Raw genomic sequence first — 24206 nt, 5'->3', positions numbered from 1 at the left:
TACTATAATACTGCCCCTATGTACAAGAATATAACTACTATAATACTGCCCCTATGTACAAGAATATAACTACTATAATACTGCCCCTATGTACAAGAATATAACTACTATAATACTGCCCCCTATGTACAAGAATATAACTACTATAATACTGCTCCTATGTACAAGAATATAACTACTATAATACTGCCCCTATGTACAAGAATATAACTACTATAATACTGCTCCCTATGTACAAGAATATAACTACTATAATACTGCTCCTATGTACAAGAATATAACTACTATAATACTGCTCCTATGTATAAGAATATAACTACTATAATACTGCTCCTATGTACAAGAATATAACTACTATAATACTGCCCCTATGTGCAAGAATATAACTACTATAATACTGCTCCTATGTACAAGAATATAACTACTATAATACTGCCCCCTATGTACAAGAATATAACTACTATAATACTGCCCCCTATGTACAAGAATATAACTACTAAAATACTGCCCCCTATATACAAGAATATAACTACTATAATACTGCCCCCTATGTACAAGAATATAACTACTATAATGCTGCTCCTATGTACAATAATATAACTACTATAATACTGCCTCCAATGTACAAGAATATAGCTACTATAATACTGCCCCTATGTACAAGAATATAACTACTATAATACTGCCCCTATGTACAAGAATATAACTACTATAATACTGCCCCTATGTACAAGAATATAACTACTATAATACTGCTCCTATGTACAAGAATATAACTACTATAATGCTGCTCCCTATGTATAAGAATATAACTACTATAATACTGCTCCTATGTACAAGAATATAACTACTATAATACTGCCCCTTATGTCCAAGAATATAACTACTATAATACTGCCCCTTTGTACAAGAATATAACTACTATAATACTGCCTCCTATGTACAAGAATTTAACTACTATAATACTGCTCCTATGTACAAGAATATAACTACTATAATACTGCTCCTATGTACAATAATATAATTACTATAATACTGCCTCCAATGTACAAGAATATAACCAATATAATGCTGCCCCTATGTACAAGAATATAACTACTATAATGCTGCTCCTATGTACAAGAATATAACTACTATAATACTGCCCCTATGTATAAGAATATAACTACTATAATACTGCTCCTATGTACAAGAATATAACTACTATAATACTGCTCCTATGTACAAGAATATAACTAATATAATACTGCCCCTATGTACAAGAATATAACTACTATAATACTGCTCCTATGTACAAGAATATAACTACTATAATACTGCTCCTATGTACAAGAATATAACTACTATAATACTGCCCCTATGTGCAAGAATATAACTACTATAATACTGCTCCTATGTACAAGAATATAACTACTATAATACTGCCCCCTATGTACAAGAATATAACTACTATAATACTGCTCCTATGTACAAGAATATAACTACTATAATACTGCTCCTATGTACAAGAATATAACTACTATAATACTGTCCCCTATGTACAAGAATATAACTACTATAATACTGCTCCTATATACAAGAATATAACTACTATAATACTGCCCCTATGTACAAGAATATAACTACTAAAATACTGCCCCCTATATACAATAATATAACTACTATAATACTGCCCCTATGTACAAGAATATAACTACTATAATACTGCTCCTATGTACAAGAATATAACTACTATAATACTGCTCCTATGTGCAAGAATATAACTACTATAATACTGCTCCTATGTACAAGAATATAACTACTATAATACTGCCCCCTATGTACAAGAATATAACTACTATAATACTGCCCCCTATGTATAAGAATATAACTACTATAATACTGTCCCCTATGTACAAGAATATAACTACTATAATACTGCCCCCTATGTACAAGAATATAACTACTATAATACTGCTCCTATGTATAAGAATATAACTACTATAATACTGTCCCCTATGTACAAGAATATAACTACTATAATACTGCTCCTATGTACAAGAATATAACTACTATAATACTGCTCCTATGTACAAGAATATAACTACTATAATACTGCTCCTATGTACAAGAATATAACTACTATAATACTGCTCCTATATACAAGAATATAACTACTATAATACTGCCCCTATGTACAAGAATATAACTACTATAATACTGCCCCTATGTACAAGAATATAACTACTATAATACTGCTCCTATGTACAAGAATATAACTACTATAATACTGCCCCTATGTACAAGAATATAACTATTATAATACTGCCCCCTATGTACAAGAATATAACTACTATAATACTGCCCCCTATGTATAAGAATATAACTACTATAATACTGCCCCATGTACAAGAATATAACTACTATAATACTGCCCCCTATGTACAAGAATACAACTACTATAATACTGCTCCTATGTACAAGAATATAACTGCTATAATACTGCCCCTATGTACAATAATATAACTACTATAATACTGCTCCTATGTACAAGAATATATCTACTATAATACTGCTCCTATGTACAAGAATATATCTACTATAATACTGCTCCTATGTACAAGAATATAACTATTATAATACTGCTCCTATGTACGAGAATATAACTACTATAATACTGCTCCCTATGTACAAGAATATAACTACTATAATACTGCTCCCTATGTACAAGAATATAACTACTATAATACTGCTCCTATGTGCAAGAGTATAACTACTATAATACTGCCCCTATGTACAAGAATATAACTACCATAATACTGCCTCCTATGTACAAGAATATAACTACTATAATACTGCCCCCTATGTACAAGAATATAACTACTATAATACTGCTCCCTATGTACAAGAATATAACTACTATAATACTGCTCCTATGTACAAGAATATAACTACAATAATACTGCTCATATGTACAAGAATATAACTACTATAATACTGCTGCTATGTACAAGAATATAACTGCTATAATACTGCCCCCTATGTACAAGAATATAACTACTATAATACAGCCCCTATGTACAAGAATTTATCTACTATAATACTGCCCCCTATGTACAAGAATATAACTACTATAATACTGCTCCTATGTACAAGAATATAACTACTATAATACTGCCCCTATGTACAAGAATATAACTACTATAATACTGCTCCTATGTACAAGAATATAACTACTATAATACTGCCCCTATGTACAAGAATATAACTACTATAATACTGCCCCCTATGTACAAGAATATAACTACTATAATACTGCCCCTATGTACAAGAATATAACTACTATAATACTGCTCCTATGTACAAGAATATAACTACTATAATACTGCCCCCTATGTGCAAGAATATAACTACTATAATACTGCTCCTATGTACAAGAAAATAACTACTATAATACTGCCCCTATGTACAAGAATATAACTACTATAATACTGCTCCTATGTACAAGAATATAACTACTATAATACTGCCCCCTATGTGCAAGAATATAACTACTATAATACTGCTCCTATGTACAAGAATATAACTACTATAATACTGCTCCTATGTACAAGAATATAACTACTATAATACTGCCCCTATGTACAAGAATATAACTACTATAATACTGCCCCCTATGTACAAGAATATAACTACTATAATACTGCCCCCTATGTACAAGAATATAACTACTATAATACTGTCCCCTATGTACAAGAATATAACTACTATAATACTGCCCCTATGTACAAGAATATAACTACTATAATACTGCCCCTATGTACAAGAATATAACTACTATAATACTGCCCCTATGTACAAGAATATAACTACTATAATACTGCTCCTATATACAAGAATATAACTACTATAATACTGCTCCTATGTACAAGAATATAACTACTATAATACTGCTCCTAAATACAAGAATATAACTACTATAATACTGCCCCTATGTACAAGAATATAACTACTATAATACTGCCCCTATGTACAAGAATATAACTGCTATAATACTGCTCCTATGAACAAGAATATAACTACTATAATACTGCCCCCTATGTACAAGAATATAACTACTATAATACTGCTCCTATGAACAAGAATATAACTACTATAATACTGCCCCCTATGTACAAGAATATAACTACTATAATACTGCTCCCTATGTACAAGAATATAACTACTATAATACTGCTCCTATGTACAAGAATATAACTACTATAATACTGCCCCCTATGTACAAGAATATAACTACTATAATACTGCTCCCTATGTACAAGAATATAACTACTATAATACTGCTCCTATGTACAAGAATATAACTACTATAATACTGCTCCTATGTAGAAGAATATAACTACTATAATACTGCTCCTATGTACAAGAATATAACTACTATAATACTGCCCCTATGTACAAGAATATAACTACTATAATACTGCTCCTATGTACAAGAATATAACTACTATAATACTGCTCCTATGTACAAGAATATAACTACTATAATACTACTCCCTGTGTACAAGAATATAACTACTATAATACTGCCCCCTATGTACAAGAATATAACTACTATAATACTGCTCCCTATGTACAAGAATATAACTACTATAATACTGCTCCTATGTACAAGAATATAACTACTATAATACTGCCCCCTATGTACAAGAATATAACTACTATAATACTGCCCCGTGTACAAGAATATAACTACTATAATACTGCCCCTATATACAAGAATATAACTACTATAATACTGCTCCTATGTACAAGAATATAACTACTATAATACTGCCCCTATATACAAGAATATAACTACTATAATACTGCTCCTATGTACAAGAATATAACTACTATAATACTGCTCCTATGTACAAGAATATAACTACTATAATACTGCCCCTGTGTGCAAGAATATAACTACTATAATACTGCTCCGTGTACAAGAATATAACTACTATAATACTGCCCCTATATACAAGAATATAACTACTATAATACTGCTCCTATGTACAAGAATATAACTACTATAATACTGCCCCTATATACAAGAATATAACTACTATAATACTGCTCCTATGTACAAGAATATAACTACTACAATACTGCCCTGTGTACAAGAATATAACTACTATAATACTGCCCCTGTGTGCAAGAATATAACTACTATAATACTGCTCCTATGTACAAGAATATAACTACTATAATACTGCTCCTATGTACAAGAATATAACTACTATAATACTGCCCCCTATGTACAAGAATATAACTACTATAATACTGCTCCTATGTACAAGAATATAACTACTATAATACTGCCCCCTATGTACAAGAATATAACTACTATAATACTGCCCCTATGTACAAGAATATAACTACTATAATACTGCTCCTATGTACAAGAATATAACTACTATAATACTGCTCCTATGTACAAGAATATAACTACTATAATACTGCTCCTATGTACAAGAATATAACTACTATAATACTGCTCCTATGTACAAGAATATAACTACTATAATACTGCTCCTATGTACAAGAATATAACTACTATAATACTGCTCCTATGTACAAGAATATAACTACTATAATACTGCCCCTATGTACAAGAATATAACTACTATAATACTGCTCCTATGTACAAGAATATAACTACTATAATACTGCTCCTATGTACAAGAATATAACTACTATAATACTGCTCCTATGTACAAGAATATAACTACTATAATACTGCTCCTATGTAGAAGAATATAACTACTATAATACTGCTCCTATGTACAAGAATATAACTACTATAATACTGCCCCTATGTACAAGAATATAACTACTATAATACTGCTCCTATGTACAAGAATATAACTACTATAATACTGCTCCTATGTACAAGAATATAACTACTATAATACTACTCCCTGTGTACAAGAATATAACTACTATAATACTGCCCCCTATGTACAAGAATATAACTACTATAATACTGCTCCCTATGTACAAGAATATAACTACTATAATACTGCTCCTATGTACAAGAATATAACTACTATAATACTGCCCCCTATGTACAAGAATATAACTACTATAATACTGCCCCGTGTACAAGAATATAACTACTATAATACTGCCCCTATATACAAGAATATAACTACTATAATACTGCTCCTATGTACAAGAATATAACTACTATAATACTGCCCCTATATACAAGAATATAACTACTATAATACTGCTCCTATGTACAAGAATATAACTACTATAATACTGCCCCTATGTACAAGAATATAACTACTATAATACTGCTCCTATATACAAGAATATAACTACTATAATACTGCTCCTATGTACAAGAATATAACTACTATAATACTGCCCCTATGTACAAGAATATAACTGCTATAATACTGCTCCTATGAACAAGAATATAACTACTATAATACTGCCCCCTATGTACAAGAATATAACTACTATAATACTGCTCCTAAATACAAGAATATAACTACTATAATACTGCCCCTATGTACAAGAATATAACTACTATAATACAGCTCCTAAATACAAGAATATAACTACTATAATACTGCCCCTATGTACAAGAATATAACTACTATAATACTGCCCCTATGTACAAGAATATAACTGCTATAATACTGCTCCTATGAACAAGAATATAACTACTATAATACTGCCCCCTATGTACAAGAATATAACTACTATAATACTGCTCCTATGTACAAGAATATAACTACTATAATACTGCCCCTATATACAAGAATATAACTACTATAATACTGCTCCTATGTACAAGAATATAACTACTATAATACTGCTCCTATGTACAAGAATATAACTACTATAATACTGCCCCTGTGTGCAAGAATATAACTACTATAATACTGCCCCGTGTACAAGAATATAACTACTATAATACTGCCCCTATATACAAGAATATAACTACTATAATACTGCTCCTATGTACAAGAATATAACTACTATAATACTGCCCCTATATACAAGAATATAACTACTATAATACTGCTCCTATGTACAAGAATATAACTACTACAATACTGCCCTGTGTACAAGAATATAACTACTATAATACTGCCCCTGTGTGCAAGAATATAACTACTATAATACTGCTCCTATGTACAAGAATATAACTACTATAATACTGCTCCTATGTACAAGAATATAACTACTATAATACTGCCCCCTATGTACAAGAATATAACTACTATAATACTGCTCCTATGTACAAGAATATAACTACTATAATACTGCCCCCTATGTACAAGAATATAACTACTATAATACTGCCCCTATGTACAAGAATATAACTACTATAATACTGCTCCTATGTACAAGAATATAACTACTATAATACTGCTCCTATGTACAAGAATATAACTACTATAATACTGCTCCTATGTACAAGAATATAACTACTATAATACTGCTCCTATGTACAAGAATATAACTACTATAATACTGCTCCTATGTACAAGAATATAACTACTATAATACTGCTCCTATGTACAAGAATATAACTACTATAATACTGCCCCTATGTACAAGAATATAACTACTATAATACTGCTCCTATGTACAAGAATATAACTACTATAATACTGCTCCTATGTACAAGAATATAACTACTATAATACTGCTCCTATGTACAAGAATATAACTACTATAATACTGCTCCTATGTAGAAGAATATAACTACTATAATACTGCTCCTATGTACAAGAATATAACTACTATAATACTGCCCCTATGTACAAGAATATAACTACTATAATACTGCTCCTATGTACAAGAATATAACTACTATAATACTGCTCCTATGTACAAGAATATAACTACTATAATACTACTCCCTGTGTACAAGAATATAACTACTATAATACTGCCCCCTATGTACAAGAATATAACTACTATAATACTGCTCCCTATGTACAAGAATATAACTACTATAATACTGCTCCTATGTACAAGAATATAACTACTATAATACTGCCCCCTATGTACAAGAATATAACTACTATAATACTGCCCCGTGTACAAGAATATAACTACTATAATACTGCCCCTATATACAAGAATATAACTACTATAATACTGCTCCTATGTACAAGAATATAACTACTATAATACTGCCCCTATATACAAGAATATAACTACTATAATACTGCTCCTATGTACAAGAATATAACTACTATAATACTGCCCCTATGTACAAGAATATAACTACTATAATACTGCTCCTATATACAAGAATATAACTACTATAATACTGCTCCTATGTACAAGAATATAACTACTATAATACTGCCCCTATGTACAAGAATATAACTGCTATAATACTGCTCCTATGAACAAGAATATAACTACTATAATACTGCCCCCTATGTACAAGAATATAACTACTATAATACTGCTCCTAAATACAAGAATATAACTACTATAATACTGCCCCTATGTACAAGAATATAACTACTATAATACAGCTCCTAAATACAAGAATATAACTACTATAATACTGCCCCTATGTACAAGAATATAACTACTATAATACTGCCCCTATGTACAAGAATATAACTGCTATAATACTGCTCCTATGAACAAGAATATAACTACTATAATACTGCCCCCTATGTACAAGAATATAACTACTATAATACTGCTCCTATGAACAAGAATATAACTACTATAATACTGCCCCCTATGTACAAGAATATAACTACTATAATACTGCTCCCTATGTACAAGAATATAACTACTATAATACTGCTCCTATGTACAAGAATATAACTACTATAATACTGCCCCCTATGTACAAGAATATAACTACTATAATACTGCTCCCTATGTACAAGAATATAACTACTATAATACTGCTCCTATGTACAAGAATATAACTACTATAATACTGCTCCTATGTAGAAGAATATAACTACTATAATACTGCCCCTATGTACAAGAATATAACTACTATAATACTGCTCCTATGTACAAGAATATAACTACTATAATACTGCTCCTATGTACAAGAATATAACTACTATAATACTACTCCCTGTGTACAAGAATATAACTACTATAATACTGCCCCCTATGTACAAGAATATAACTACTATAATACTGCTCCCTATGTACAAGAATATAACTACTATAATACTGCTCCTATGTACAAGAATATAACTACTATAATACTGCCCCCTATGTACAAGAATATAACTACTATAATACTGCCCCGTGTACAAGAATATAACTACTATAATACTGCCCCTATATACAAGAATATAACTACTATAATACTGCTCCTATGTACAAGAATATAACTACTATAATACTGCCCCTATATACAAGAATATAACTACTATAATACTGCTCCTATGTACAAGAATATAACTACTATAATACTGCTCCTATGTACAAGAATATAACTACTATAATACTGCCCCTGTGTGCAAGAATATAACTACTATAATACTGCCCCGTGTACAAGAATATAACTACTATAATACTGCCCCTATATACAAGAATATAACTACTATAATACTGCTCCTATGTACAAGAATATAACTACTATAATACTGCCCCTATATACAAGAATATAACTACTATAATACTGCTCCTATGTACAAGAATATAACTACTACAATACTGCCCTGTGTACAAGAATATAACTACTATAATACTGCCCCTGTGTGCAAGAATATAACTACTATAATACTGCTCCTATGTACAAGAATATAACTACTATAATACTGCTCCTATGTACAAGAATATAACTACTATAATACTGCCCCCTATGTACAAGAATATAACTACTATAATACTGCTCCTATGTACAAGAATATAACTACTATAATACTGCCCCCTATGTACAAGAATATAACTACTATAATACTGCCCCTATGTACAAGAATATAACTACTATAATACTGCTCCTATGTACAAGAATATAACTACTATAATACTGCTCCTATGTACAAGAATATAACTACTATAATACTGCTCCTATGTACAAGAATATAACTACTATAATACTGCTCCTATGTACAAGAATATAACTACTATAATACTGCTCCTATGTACAAGAATATAACTACTATAATACTGCTCCTATGTACAAGAATATAACTACTATAATACTGCTCCTATGTACAAGAATATAACTACTATAATACTGCCCCTATGTACAAGAATATAACTACTATAATACTGCTCCTATGTACAAGAATATAACTACTATAATACTGCTCCTATGTACAAGAATATAACTACTATAATACTGCTCCTATGTACAAGAATATAACTACTATAATACTGCCCCTATGTACAAGAATATAACTACTATAATACTGCTCCTATGTACAAGAATATAACTATTATAATACTGCTCCTATGTACAAGAATATAACTACTATAATACTGCTCCTATGTACAAGCTTTTATGTACAAGGAATGTGAAGAAAAAAAACATTTTAATTTTTGATGAATTTGCTCTTTACAAATTCTGTTATTTTAATTCTAAGTCCTGACATTAATCGCTGATCACATTTCTATCTTGTGCCGTTGATTTGTTTTATATTCTTTCTGTTGATATTTCTTTATTCAGAGATTTTTTGCTGAATGATTTTGCTTTCTGTCATTGTGCTTCAGCTGTTTTATATAATGCACTTTTGTGTAATCTTTTTGTCACCTCTTATCCCCCTTTTCACTATCTTCTACTTATCTAAAGGTTGACTATCAATATCAGATAAATATTATAGAAAATAACTTTTAATTTCTGCAGTTCTCAGCGTCTAGTGAGCGACATTTTCAGTTTCCTTAATGAATATAAACCGTATAGGTGTCATATATCTTCTTGGGTCTTTTTGACCTGTAACAGGTCGTAATGAGAAGTCTTTGGTTCATTTCGGTGTCTTTTTTTTACACCTTTTTTGCTGTGTACGTTCAGAAATATTTTTGTCTAATCTTAAAGGTGATTTTCCCCTTTTACAATAAATCTTACTCCTTTGTCATAAGACATGTCTGAGGATTACGCCTCTGGCTCTATGATCTGGGAACCGAACGAGTCCATAGATCAGAAGTTGGCCAAATATTGTCGATATCTGGCTGTAAAGTTTTCGTTGGATGGCCGACTCCATCCATTGTTTCCTCCAAATCCTTTTAGGTTTCCCCCCTATTCTTCATGCGCCTTTTTCATCCTTTTCAAACTTTTTATCTCCCGCTGGGACAAAGGGTCAGACATGTTGAATTAGGACATGTCTTTTTCTTCTATCCCTTGACATCTCATCTGTTTTTATTTGGGGACAGTAACTTGTTTCCATCGTCATAAGACAGACGGGCAATGATTCCAGTAGGTTCAGTTGACTTTAGTGCCACATTTTTTGTAAAAAACCAAAATCACGTGATCGCCCTTCTGACCTTTTTTATTTTATTCATTTTCTGCTCAAGCGATGATGACATCGTCTTTGAAGATTTCGCTCGTCAAAGACTGAAAGGGATGAAAGACGACAAGGAAGAGGAAGACGAAGGCACGAACTCCTCTCCGATGAACGACAGATAAACGGGGACTCATTGTATCATTTTGCCGTGTAAAACTCGTGGAATCGGGCGTCTTTATTTGTACTCTAAAGAGCCCCCCCCAAAAAAAAAAAGTATCCCAGATTCTGGCAGCCCCTTATAATCTTCTTGCTGTGCCATAATTGTCGATCTGCATCTCGCTATTTCTTTTCACTTCTGGCTGACACAAAAAACAAACAAAAAAAGTGAGAATTTTAGAGTACAATCATGATTCCCGCAACCGATTACTGTACGTAAAGGCGTTCTTGTAGCACTTTTCTATTAACCGAGTCTTTTATGCATTTTGTATAATTACGGTAGAATCATACAAAGTATTTGTTACGGAAAACAAAAAGTTAGTCAAAAAAAAATAATAATCACGCGGCTTTGAAGGAAATCAGAAGCAAACGCATTTTATACGGTCTACATGGCTACTGTATGACAAGTTGTTAGTAAATCTGGGGAGACCTAATGGCACTTTAGTAGGTTCAAAAATTTCTTACGCAGAAATTAAAAACATAGGAAGGGAAATTTTTTTGATACAAAATTATTCTGAATAGTATCTTACCTTGGTCAAGTATTGAGTAAGAAGACCGGGTGGGTCCAATTCCTTCCGATCGTTCTCCGTAGACAAGTGATCAACCGAAATGGAGAATTTTTTGATTTTTTGGATTTCAATCAATATTCGGCCATTGGTAAGAACTGCTTCAGCCCAGTTGGATCAATTGTTATGATCTGCAATTGTTGGTCACCGATAATGGCTATTTCTAAAAAGTGAAATACATATTTGCTACAAAAAACTTTTTGGCCAATTTTTTGGGGAGAAACCCTTCTAAGCAGAGTTTCGTAGGTTGAATCATTTATATGATACATTCTCAACGATTGTATGACAATTTTGATTTTTTTTTTTTGGTTTGAAATTTCCATTTAGAATTTTTTTTATTTTACCTATAATATCATATAATTTCACTTCATGTAGATTTGTGGCCCAGAAGAAACAAATGTATAGTCGGGTTTTACAAATCATGACCGAGGTTAAATAAAAAAAACAAACAAACAAAAAAAAGTTTTCCATTTTTTATTACGGCTACATAATAAAATCATCAAACACGTGTAAATCGCGGGTGATGATTTCTGAGATAAGATCAGATTTTTTTTTTAAATCATAATATCTGTAGAAAGTGATCTTATCATTTTTAAAGTAGTAAAAAAAAAATTTTTTTTTTTGCAGAACAAGTAAAATCCAGAATTTGGATCATGAAACAACAACAACAAAAAAGTTTATTTTTAGAGTAGAGAGTTTAGTAGTAAAATGGAAACGTTTCCTATTTTATTATTATGAAATTGTCTCTTTTTTTTTGTCCCAGTCTGAATTCAACAAAATATAGGAAATTTTGAATGAAAATTAATAGGGTAAAAATTTTATTTGTAATTATATATTACTGATGCTTTAATTTCTCCCCATTTTTTTTCCGTTTTTTTATATCATAAAATGATTTGGAAATATATATTTTTTCATTTCCTTTTTTTTTTTTTTTTTAAATTTAGAAACATGTTCAATGGGGTATTTCCATCTCCAAGATCCTATCTGAATATGTTGTATACTACATTTCTAATTTATACCTGAAATTAGAAATGGAGTATAGTTCTCCTAATTAGCTATGTTGCTTACCCCATGAGCAGGGCTTTGCAGTAGCTTAGGTATATAGGCCACTCATATAATGACAGTTAGCTAGTTGTTCGTGGTCGTAACCATGGGATACCTAAGCTACTGAAATGTCCTGTAAGTAATATAGCTAATCAGGAGAACTATACTACATTTCTAATTATTCTAATTATTATTATTATTACACCTACTACATATTGGGGATAGGATCTTAGAGATGGGAATATGCATTTAATATTATTATTAATAATTAATTATTATTTTTTAGTAATATTATTAATTAATAATAATTATTATTATTAATTAATTTACAATTATAGGTCCTTGGACAAAATAATAAATCGCCATTAGAGACCTGTTAAGAGCGCTCTTCCTTTCTATAAGGTTAGTTTTTTTTATTAGTACTTTGATTTTTTTTATTGGAACGTAATCTGGAATCGTGGGTAAATAAAAAATAAATGTCTAGGTAGGTCACCCAAAAATTGTAGTGGGGGAAAATCGTATTTTCAGTCAAATAAAAGTTTTATTTTATTTTTTTTTGATCATTTGGTTATCTTCTTAGTTATAGAAGACGGGTCGCCATTTTTAAATTTTCCAAATAAAATTAAAATTGGCCCAATATTTTTTGGATCGACTCCATCCTTTACTCTGTATCGTGGCCCCCGGCCGCTCACGTCACATTCTCTTCCACACAGTGGGACCGTCCCTATATAATCAGCTGAACTTGTGAATAACTTTTTTTGCTTCGTTTGCCGCGCTAATTACAGCTTGATAATTTAATTTCCTATGTAAATATTTGATCTTTGTATAACGACTAATCGGACGTTTTTTTCATCATATGGATAAGATGTATATTTAGTAAAAGTGACCATAAACTTGTGAAAATAACTTTTGTTTTTTTTTCTCCAAATTATTTTATGTTTATTTTCTCACCTGAATTCTAGGATATTACTAATAATTTTGCACGGGGAAATATGATTTTTTTTATTTTTTTTTTAAAATTTGTAAAATCGTATTATTCATATTATGAATATGGAAACATTGTTATATAGAAACTGAGATGGCACTGCGTATACATACTAAGCCTTTTTCTTCTGATTTTGCATTTTGTTGTTTTTTTTTTCTTTCTGCCTATATAAAATAGAAAAACCTCTTCATTTATTTATTTATTTTTTATAATATTTGTGTGTCATATGTAATATTAAGAACTTTTTAGAAGGTGTATTAGTGTTATAAAAAAAAATCTAACAATTCTTAAAGTTAAATAAAATGACGTATTATAAGCAAAGGTGAAAGGAAACAAAATTAGCAATTTTTTTTTTTTTTCATTTTTTAATTTAAATATTGGGAAAAAAAATAAATAAAAATAAAACAAACATTGATACAGAAGGTGAAAGTAAACAATTTTTTTTTTAATTTTTGAATTTAAATATTGGGGAAAAAAAATAAATAAAAATAGAACAAACATTGTTACAGAAGGTGAAAGTAAACAATTTTTTTTTTAATTTTTGAATTTAAATATTGGGAAAAATAAAAAATAAATAAATAAAACAAACATTGATACAGAAGGTGAAAGTAAACTTTTTTTTTTTTAATTTTTGAATTTAAATATTTGAAAAATTAAAACTTTATTCATTATATCCCAGAAAAAAAATAATGTTAAAAATGGGCAATTGTTTTACAGTTTATAATAATGTGAGAATTTAGTAGTAAAAAATAGTTATAGTATTAATTAAAAAAAAAAAGAAATGTCAGATGACCAGAAATATACTAAAAATTGTCTGATAGTTCACATAAAAAAATTAAGAACGTGACATAGCTCGACGTATTAACTCTGTAATTTAAAAAAAAAATTAAACATATCAAATTTAAAAAAAAAAAAAATCACATTTTTTTATCTTATTTTACCTAGTTTAACTTTCTTTAAATGCTTCATTACAGATATTGGAAAATGTTAAAGGAATCTGGTAAAATCTCTTTCTGTGCTACAATTTGAACAATTCCAAATAGGAAAAAAATAGTTTCACATTTTAATATCCAGTTCTCCAAAGGGCAGGAATAAAAAAAAAAATTTCCATTTTTTACTAATATAAAAATATATTCCTGATTACTTAATATATCTGTAAAATAATTTTTGACGGTGATCACAATATTTTTCAATCTTTCTTTTGAAATGTGAAGAAGAGGGAGTGGCTGGAAATTTTGGAAGGTTCTGTAGTCAGAACTATTTGTCTGGAGAACATCGTTAACCTCCGGGAACCAGGATCAGTGGTAAAATCTTACAAGCCCCTTTAAAGGGAACCCCAATTTTACCCCTCTGCCTATTAATGATGGTTTGATTGCCAACATTCAACGACCTCAAACGTCTCCATTTGGGATGGTGAAGAGTCTTACGTTGGGTGTTTTATTTGTGGTGGCTTCTTGTATGTGGCATCGTTGCCCCTACAACACAACATTTTTAGAGTCAGATAGGGGGTATGAACCATTCTAATGGAACATCGGTGTGAAAAACGAAGATATTTTAAGCTCTTGTCCTCAAGATTAACGAAGTTCTCCAGTCAACTTTTTGAAGAGCCCGTCCCTTCCTCCAGACTGAGCACTGTGAATAGGAACGCTACAAATACATACAAAATCCTTTCTCATTTTAATTTTACAACCCAAAAATAAGAATTGATTTTTGAGTATTTTTGAACTGATTTTTTTAGGCCATTGATACTCAATTGATTTATGTTGATTCTCTTCATTCGTTGTCCATCAGAAGGAATAAGAACAAACAACTCGTTATTTTTTTTCAGAAAACTTCAGTAGAATGTTATTCTTTGGTTGCATTTCCAGTACAAAAAAAAACATTTAAAAAGTTTATACAGTATCTCTACGAAAGATGCTGGGGGACGGAGAGCGTGCACTTATACTATACGTATGATTCAACCAATCAGTGTTCTTGAAGATTTCATGGATTGTATCAACGCTTTCAAAAATTCTAAAAGATTCCAAACCCCAAAATGAGAGCGATGTCTTTTTAATTGTTGCTATGTTTTATTTTATCCACTTCTCAGTATTTTATTCTTTATCAGTTAATGACTTTTGGCTCTTTTTGACTTTCATAGACGTAGTTCGATGCAGCTGAGCCTTCCCATCAGAGATGAGCGAATATACCGACTTCTGAATTTGGCTAAAATTCAGACACAAAATTTGATTTGCATCAAATTTATGCAACGCAGTTTGAGTCAGCCCCGATTAGCACTTAAAAAAACCCCACTGATTATGCTGTGATGTCATCCGACCCCGAAGCATGATAAACAGATGGGCCAAGAAGAAGTTACAAAAACAAGACAGACTCTCACCTGTCCCTGCCGCTGGTCCTCCCCTGGCCACTCCGGTCCCCTTTTCGCTATTCACCACCGCTTCCGACAATGGTTAGATGTTGACGCAGGTTCTGATGCCATGACATAAGAACATGTGATGCCCCATGCGGCCACTTGGGGCCGTGCACGTCACGACATCAAAATGCACGTCATGATCTCACCATCACCGGAAGCGGCAGTGATAAGGTGAGAGGCGAGGTGGGAACCCCTTTTTCCTCAAAAGGGAATCTAGCACAATGGCGGCTGGCTGGCTTCCATCATGCCGGATGCGCATTAATTACATTTCGAATAATTTGGAATCTGTGAATTTTGGGAAAATTCGAAACAAGTTTGATTCATTTAGAATTGATTTGTTCAGCCTTACTAACTACTCATATGTTAGGGAATCCGAGTCCCCGACTCTGGGCAGTGACCCCCCATTACTACTGGAACTCGCCGTGTTGCTGAGGTTCGTGATGAGGGTATAATTTTGGGTGGGTAGCTGGGCAGCGTTCCATGACTTAGGATGTTCTCCGGTCGGAATCCTTTTTTTTTTTTCCCTTTTCTGTATGATCCTGTGAGATTCTCTTTGTAGAGTACTTTGTACGTTCAGTTCCTACGGCTTCTCAGTTCTCTATGTTGTAACTATGTTGTTTCAGTACGTCAGGTAATTCAGATTACTATAGTTTATTAAACTCGGAAGTCAGAAGTTTTGTGTCCTGTGCTTCTTCCGTCGCAGTGTGTCGGGTAACTAATTCTTGCTCTGTGTCAGTCTACACTAATATCAACACTATAGAAAATAATCTAGGAATGGAAACTATGTGAAATAAAGTTTACATTGCCACTTCCTTCTGGGGAGCAGGTGGGCTGTCATGTGGATGTTACTCATTGTTTAAGTAAAATTAAAGAGGACTTGTCTCCAGATCATTGGTGTCCAGTCTTTGCTCTTATTTTAGTCCTGATGCCCCTCCCCCCCCCCTGAATATTTTGTTTTTTTCTTTTTTTTAAATCCGGCATATGGTTCCAGAAATATGGACCTTTGTTCAGTGCCAATTTTAATGGTCTTTAAAAAGGGGGAGTTGCTTACTGGTAATTATGCAGAGCAGCCTAAAGACACGCCCTAGAGGATCCTGTGAAGCCACGCCCATATAATAAAAAGGCCCATATCTCTGAACCACGTGGTCTATTTTTAAGAAAGAAAAATATCAGAATACTCAGTAGAGCAGCGGGAATATAATAAAAACAAAAAAAAAGGCAACTTTTCACCTGGTGACAGGTCCCCTTTAAACATTGAAGTAAGTGAGCGAAAAGGGTGGATGTGGGCTGTTATGTGGACGTTAAGGCACAGGAATGTGTCCTTGAGAGAAAAATACTGTACGCAAGTTTAAAAGGCAATGACATGAAAGGTAACATTTAGCACCAATGCGGGTGTGTGGGCTTTCATGTGCGTGTTACTATGTCATTACCCGACCACCTGTTTCTAGTTTACTGGTCACATGGAATGTGGCATTGAGCAAACAATATACTAAACTGAATTATACAATGGGTGTGAATGGTGTGATATGGCTTTCAGACCCCCAATAATGGCCACGGTCAGGGCTAGCTCCAATAGTAGTGAGTTTAAGCTCATGCACCGCTGCCTCCACATGTAAGAAAGCCAAGACTCAACCAAGTTTTCACATTGCTTTTATCCAGAGAAAGACTGAGCGAGAGAATCCAGAGAGTTGCCCCCTTTTAGCGACACATTGACGGCCTTCGCCTACCGTCTGTTTTACAATGTCATCTTGGTGTAGTGCTGGAAACTATTCAGACACAACAGTCTTAGCTTTATTAAACTGAAAAATTAAGACCAACTTATGAAAATGAATCTTGTCTGTAATGTGGTTTGGTGCCGTCGCTACATCGATGACATACTAATTGTATGGTCTGGTATGGTGTCGGCCGTGCAGAACTTTTCACACTACATCTTACCAAAAATGGCAGTAATTTAAAATGTATTTCTTCTAATCCTTGTTTTAAAACTCATTTCTCGGATATGAGTTTGGTAACTGCAGATAGCACACAATTCACACTGCTATGTACTAGAAGACTTAATGCCAAAACTTATCATCCCGTACACATGGGTAACTCTATACCTTATGGAGAGAGGATTAGAGCCAAAAGTAAAAGCTCTGAGTTACAAACTTTTAATAACAAAAAATTCGAGATCGGCTTTTATCGAGGGGCTAAAACAAGAACTTCATAAATGCAGCGAGTGAAAAGGTCCAAAAACAATTTAGAGACTCCTTACTATATTAAGTTTACATACTTCTCTGGTACTTGCTCTTCTCAGGTCCAGCATCAGATCTCCACCGCTGCTCCAGTCATTGTTTACAGGCTAGATTGGTGACATCACAAATAAAGCAAACATCACCGCTGCTGACAATCACTGATCTCAGCGGCTCATCAGTCTACATTAACAAAGCTACCAAGTTCCGTGATTGGCTGCAATGGTAATCATGACATCAGCCTATAAACAGATCACCTAAACAGCAACGAGGAGCTGGCACTGGACCTGGGGAGGGTGAGAAACACTCAGTTTGTTACTTTATACCTCTACTAGCCCAGGAAAGCAAAAAAAGTTTGAAAGTGGAAATCCTTTTTAAGTAGGTTTTTTTTTCCACAGAAATGCATTACAGAAAAAATAAATAAATCAAACATTTCCATAAATCTTACAGTGAGAATATTATACGGGAGCCGCGGTTGACAGGCGTATACATTCAGGATGTAGCATGTAATTCTGTGGGGTTCAGGCCTCGTTCACACCTGCATCCCAACATTCCATTTATAGGAACAGACATAACTGATGCAAACAGAAGCGGAGGGTCCCCATTCATTATTATGGGGTCCGGCTGAAATTCTGTGTGCTCAATTTTTAGAATGGAAGAAAAAGTGCAACTTGCAGAACGTTTTGTTTACACTGTTCTAAAAGCTTCATCTAAATGGACCCATAATAATCAATAATCAGCGGTGGCCGCTAAATGGACCCATAATAATCAATAATCAGCGGTGGCCGCTAAATGGACCCATAATAATCAATAATCGGAATAATCAATAATCAGGGTGGCCGCTAAATGGACCCATAATAATCAATAATCAGCGGTGGCCGCTCCACTTCCTTTTCTATTCGTTATCAGACAGTTACATTTTTGGACATTAATTCTCTTTGTTTCTAAGAACGGAAGAGACAATGGAATCTCCGGTGTCACTGAGCTGAAGAACGTCAGCAGCGCAGGAAAAGGGCGCAATGGAGACCATCGGGGTCAGCGTGATGGAAGACCATGATCGACAAGTCTACAGTGGATGTAGGGTGGTCCTGGGTACCCCAGTCAGAGACCCCATAGTGCTACACACCTCTAACTGATTCCCATGATGGATTTCAGCCTATGTAAGGCTTAATTCATTCCCTTCTTTGACCACCAGGTGGCGACCATGTTCTATACGCTTCAATGTGTCCACGGTGCTGGCACTGTTCACATTGGGGGCATGGATCCCAAATGGTAAACAGTTAATGATGGGGGTGATTCTTCTTTTTAATCAATTTCATAACAGTTTTGTAGAAACCTTATTAAAAGAATTCCTCTGGCTTTTAGTGAGTTTCTCCATTTTCCTGATATCCTCTGTTTTGCTGTGAACCGCGCTTATTCCACTTATGCAACCTCCAACAAGATCATCCCAGCCCGATTCTGAAATACTCTGTGCTGCTGGGAATCCTGATCTCAGTATATAACTCTCCACATATGATGTTCCTCAGGATCAGAAACTCCGCTCCTCTAATACTCTGTGCTGCTCGGAGATCCTTTTCCATAAGCTACATAATCATGAGTCTGTTACAATCCATTAATCTCCTACATTATCTGTACTCAGAGAGTTATCACTGTGTTATCTGTGGTGTTACACAGGACTGCAGGCGACATCTACTACATTATCTGTACTCAGAGAGTTATCACTGTGTTATCTGTGGTGTTACATAGGACTGCAGGTGACATCTACTACATTATCTGTACTCAGAGAGTTATCACTGTGTTATCTGTGGTGTTACATAGGACTGCAGGTGACATCTACATTATCTGTACTCAGAGAGTTATCACTGTGTTATCTGTGGTGTTACATAGGACTGCAGGTGACATCTACTACATTATCTGTACTCAGAGAGTTATCACTGTGTTATCTGTGGTGTTACATAGGACTGCAGGTGACATCTACTACATTATCTGTACTCAGAGAGTTATCACTGTGTTTTCTGTGGTGTTACATAGGACTGCAGGTGACATCTACTACATTATCTGTACTCAGAGAATTATCACTGTGTTTTCTGTGGTGTTACATAGGACTGCAGGTGACATCTACTACATTCTCTGTACTCAGAGAATTATCACTGTGTTATCTGTGGTGTTACATAGGACTGCAGGTGACATCTACTACATTATCTGTACTCAGAGAGTTATCACTGTGCTATCTGTGGTGTTACATAGGACTGCAGGTGACATCTACTACATTATCTGTACTCAGAGAGTTATCACTGTGTTATCTGTGGTGTTACATAGGACTGCAGGTGACACCTACTACATTATCTGTACTCAGAGAGTTATCACTGTGTTATCTGTGGTGTTACATAGGACTGCAGGCGACATCTACTACATTATCTGTACTCAGAGAGTCATCACTGTGTTATCTGTGGTGTTACATAGGACTGCAGGCGACATCTACTACATTATCTGTACTCAGAGAGTTATCACTGTGTTATCTGTGGTGTTACATAGGACTGCAGGTGACATCTACTACATTATCTGTACTCAGGGAGTTATCACTGTGTTATCTGTGCTGTTACATAGGACTGCAGGTGACATCTACTACATTATCTGTACTCAGAGAGTTATCACTGTGTTATCTGTGGTGTTACATAGGACTGCATGTGACATCTACTACATTATCTGTACTCCGAGAGCTATCACTGTGTTATCTGTGGTGTTACATAGGACTGCAGGTGACATCTACTACATTATCTGTACTCAGAGAGTTATCACTGTGTTATCTGTGGTGTTACATAGGACTGCATGTGACATCTACTACATTATCTGTACTCAGAGAGCTATCACTGTGTTATCTGTGGTGTTACATAGGACTGCAGGTGACATCTACTGTATTATCTGTACTCAGAGAGTTATCACTGTGTTATCTGTGCTGTTACATAGGACTGCAGGCGACATCTACTACATTATCTGTACTCAGAGAGTTATCACTGTGTTATCTGTGGTGTTACATAGGACTGCAGGCGACATGTACTACATTATCTGTACTCAGAGAGTTATCACTGTGTTATCTGTGGTGTTACATAGGACTGCAGGCGACATCTACTACATTATCTGTACTCAGAGAGTTATCACTGTGTTATCTGTGCTGTTACATAGGACTGCAGGTGACATCTACTACATTATCTGTACTCAGAGAGTCATCACTGTGTTATCTGTGGTGTTACATAGGACTGCCGGTGACATCTGCTACATTATCTGTACTCAGAGAGTTATCACTGTGTTATCTGTGGTGTTACATAGGACTGCAGGTGACATCTGCTACATTATCAGTACTCAGAGAGTTATCACTGTGTTATCTGTGCTGTTACATAGGACTGCAGGTGACATCTACTACATTATCTGTACTCAGAGAGTTATCACTGTGTTATCTGTGGTGTTACATAGGACTGCAGGTGACATCTACTACATTATCTGTACTCAGAGAGTTATCACTGTGCTATCTGTGGTGTTACATAGGACTGCAGGTGACATCTACTACATTATCTGTACTCAGAGAGTTATCACTGTGTAATCTGTGGTGTTACATAGGACTGCAGGTGACATCTACTACATTATCTGTACTCAGAGAGTTATTACTGTGTTATCTGTGGTGTTACATAGGACTGCAGGCGACATCTACTACATTATCTGTACTCAGAGAGTTATCACTGTGTAATCTGTGGTGTTACATAGGACTGCAGGTGACATCTAATACATTATCTGTACTCAGAGAGTCATCACTGTGTTATCTGTGCTGATACATAGGACTGCAGGTGACATCTACCACATTATCTGTACTCAGAGAGTTATCACTGTGTTATCTGTGGTGTTACATAGGACTGCAGGTGACATCTACCACATTATCTCTACTCAGAGAGTTATCACTGTGTTATCTGTGGTGTTACATAGGACTGCAGGCGACATCTACTACATTATCTGTACTCAGAGAGTTATCACTGTGTTATCTGTGGTGTTACATAGGACTGCAGGCGACATCAACTACATTATCTGTACTCAGAGTCATCACTGTGTTATCTGTGGTGTTACATAGGACTGCAGGTGACATCTACTACATTATCTGTACTCAGAGAGTTATCACTGTGTTATCTGTGCTGTTACATAGGACTGCAGGTGACATCTACTACATTATCTGTACTCAGAGAGTCATCACTGTGTTATCTGTGGTGTTACATAGGACTGCCGGTGACATCTGCTACATTATCTGTACTCAGAGAGTTATCACTGTGTTATCTGTGGTGTTAGATAGGACTGCAGGTGACATCTGCTACATTATCTGTACTCAGAGAGTCATCACTGTGTTATCTGTGGTGTTACATAGGACTGCAGGTGACATCTGCTACATTATCTGTACTCAGAGAGTTATCACGGTGTTATCTGTGGTGTTACATAGGACTGCAGGTGACATCTACTACATTATCTGTACTCAGAGAGTTATCACTGTGTTATCTGTGGTGTTACATAGGACTGCAGGTGACATCTACTACATTATCTGTACTCAGAGAGTTATCACGGTGTTATCTGTGGTGTTACATAGGACTGCAGGTGACATCTACTACATTATCTGTACTCAGAGATTTATCACTGTGCTATCTGTGGTGTTACATAGGACTGCAGGTGACATCTACTACATTATCTGTACTCAGAGAGTTATCACTGTGTTATCTGTGGTGTTACATAGGACTGCAGGTGACATCTACTACATTATCTGTACTCAGAGAGTTATCACTGTGTTATCTGTGCTGTTACATAGGACTGCAGGCGACATCTGCTACATTATCTGTACTCAGAGAGTCATCACTGTGTTATCTGTGGTGTTACATAGGACTGCAGGTGACATCTACTACATTATCTGTACTCAGAGAGTTATCACTGTGTTATCTGTGCTGTTACATAGGACTGCAGGTGACATCTGCTGCATTATCTGTACTCAGAGAGTTATCACTGTGTTATCTGTGGTGTTACATAGGACTGCATGTGACATCTGCTACATTATCTGTACTCAGAGAGTTATCACGGTGTTATCTGTGGTGTTACATAGGACTGCAGGTGACATCTACTTCATTATCTGTACTCAGAGAGTTATCACTGTGTTATCTGTGGTGTTACATAGGACTGCAGGTGACATCTACTACATTATCTGTACTCAGAGAGTTATCACTGTGTTATCTGTGCTGTTACATAGGACTGCAGGCGACATCTGCTACATTATCTGTACTCAGAGAGTCATCACTGTGTTATCTG

At 34.1% G+C, this 24206-nt stretch overlaps 1 protein-coding gene across 5 annotated transcripts in view; it reads left to right on the top strand.

Annotated features, from left to right (window-relative positions):
• LOC141188623 (beta-arrestin-1) overlaps window positions 1-16136 on the top strand; it is a 500689-nt gene extending 484553 nt beyond the window's left edge. For 4 of the 5 annotated variants that reach the window (XM_073661075.1, XM_073661077.1, XM_073661074.1 and 1 more), the window contains one exon: window positions 11494-16136. In XM_073661075.1, the coding sequence (XP_073517176.1) occupies window positions 11494-11605 (112 nt within the window). In that variant the 3' untranslated portion in view covers window positions 11606-16136. The remainder of the gene's footprint in view (window positions 1-11493) is intronic. The other variant, XR_012262721.1, reaches the window with a different exon arrangement.
• The last annotated feature ends 8070 nt before the right edge of the window (window positions 16137-24206 follow it).

This window comes from Phyllobates terribilis, unplaced genomic scaffold (genome assembly GCF_046119375.1).
Source record: "Phyllobates terribilis strain yellow unplaced genomic scaffold, ASM4611937v1 Scaffold_2__4_contigs__length_985480577, whole genome shotgun sequence".
In the NCBI taxonomy this organism is placed as follows: domain Eukaryota; kingdom Metazoa; phylum Chordata; class Amphibia; order Anura; family Dendrobatidae; genus Phyllobates; species Phyllobates terribilis.
Note: the sequence above shows the minus strand (reverse complement) of the source record. Positions and strands in the feature narration are given on the sequence as shown.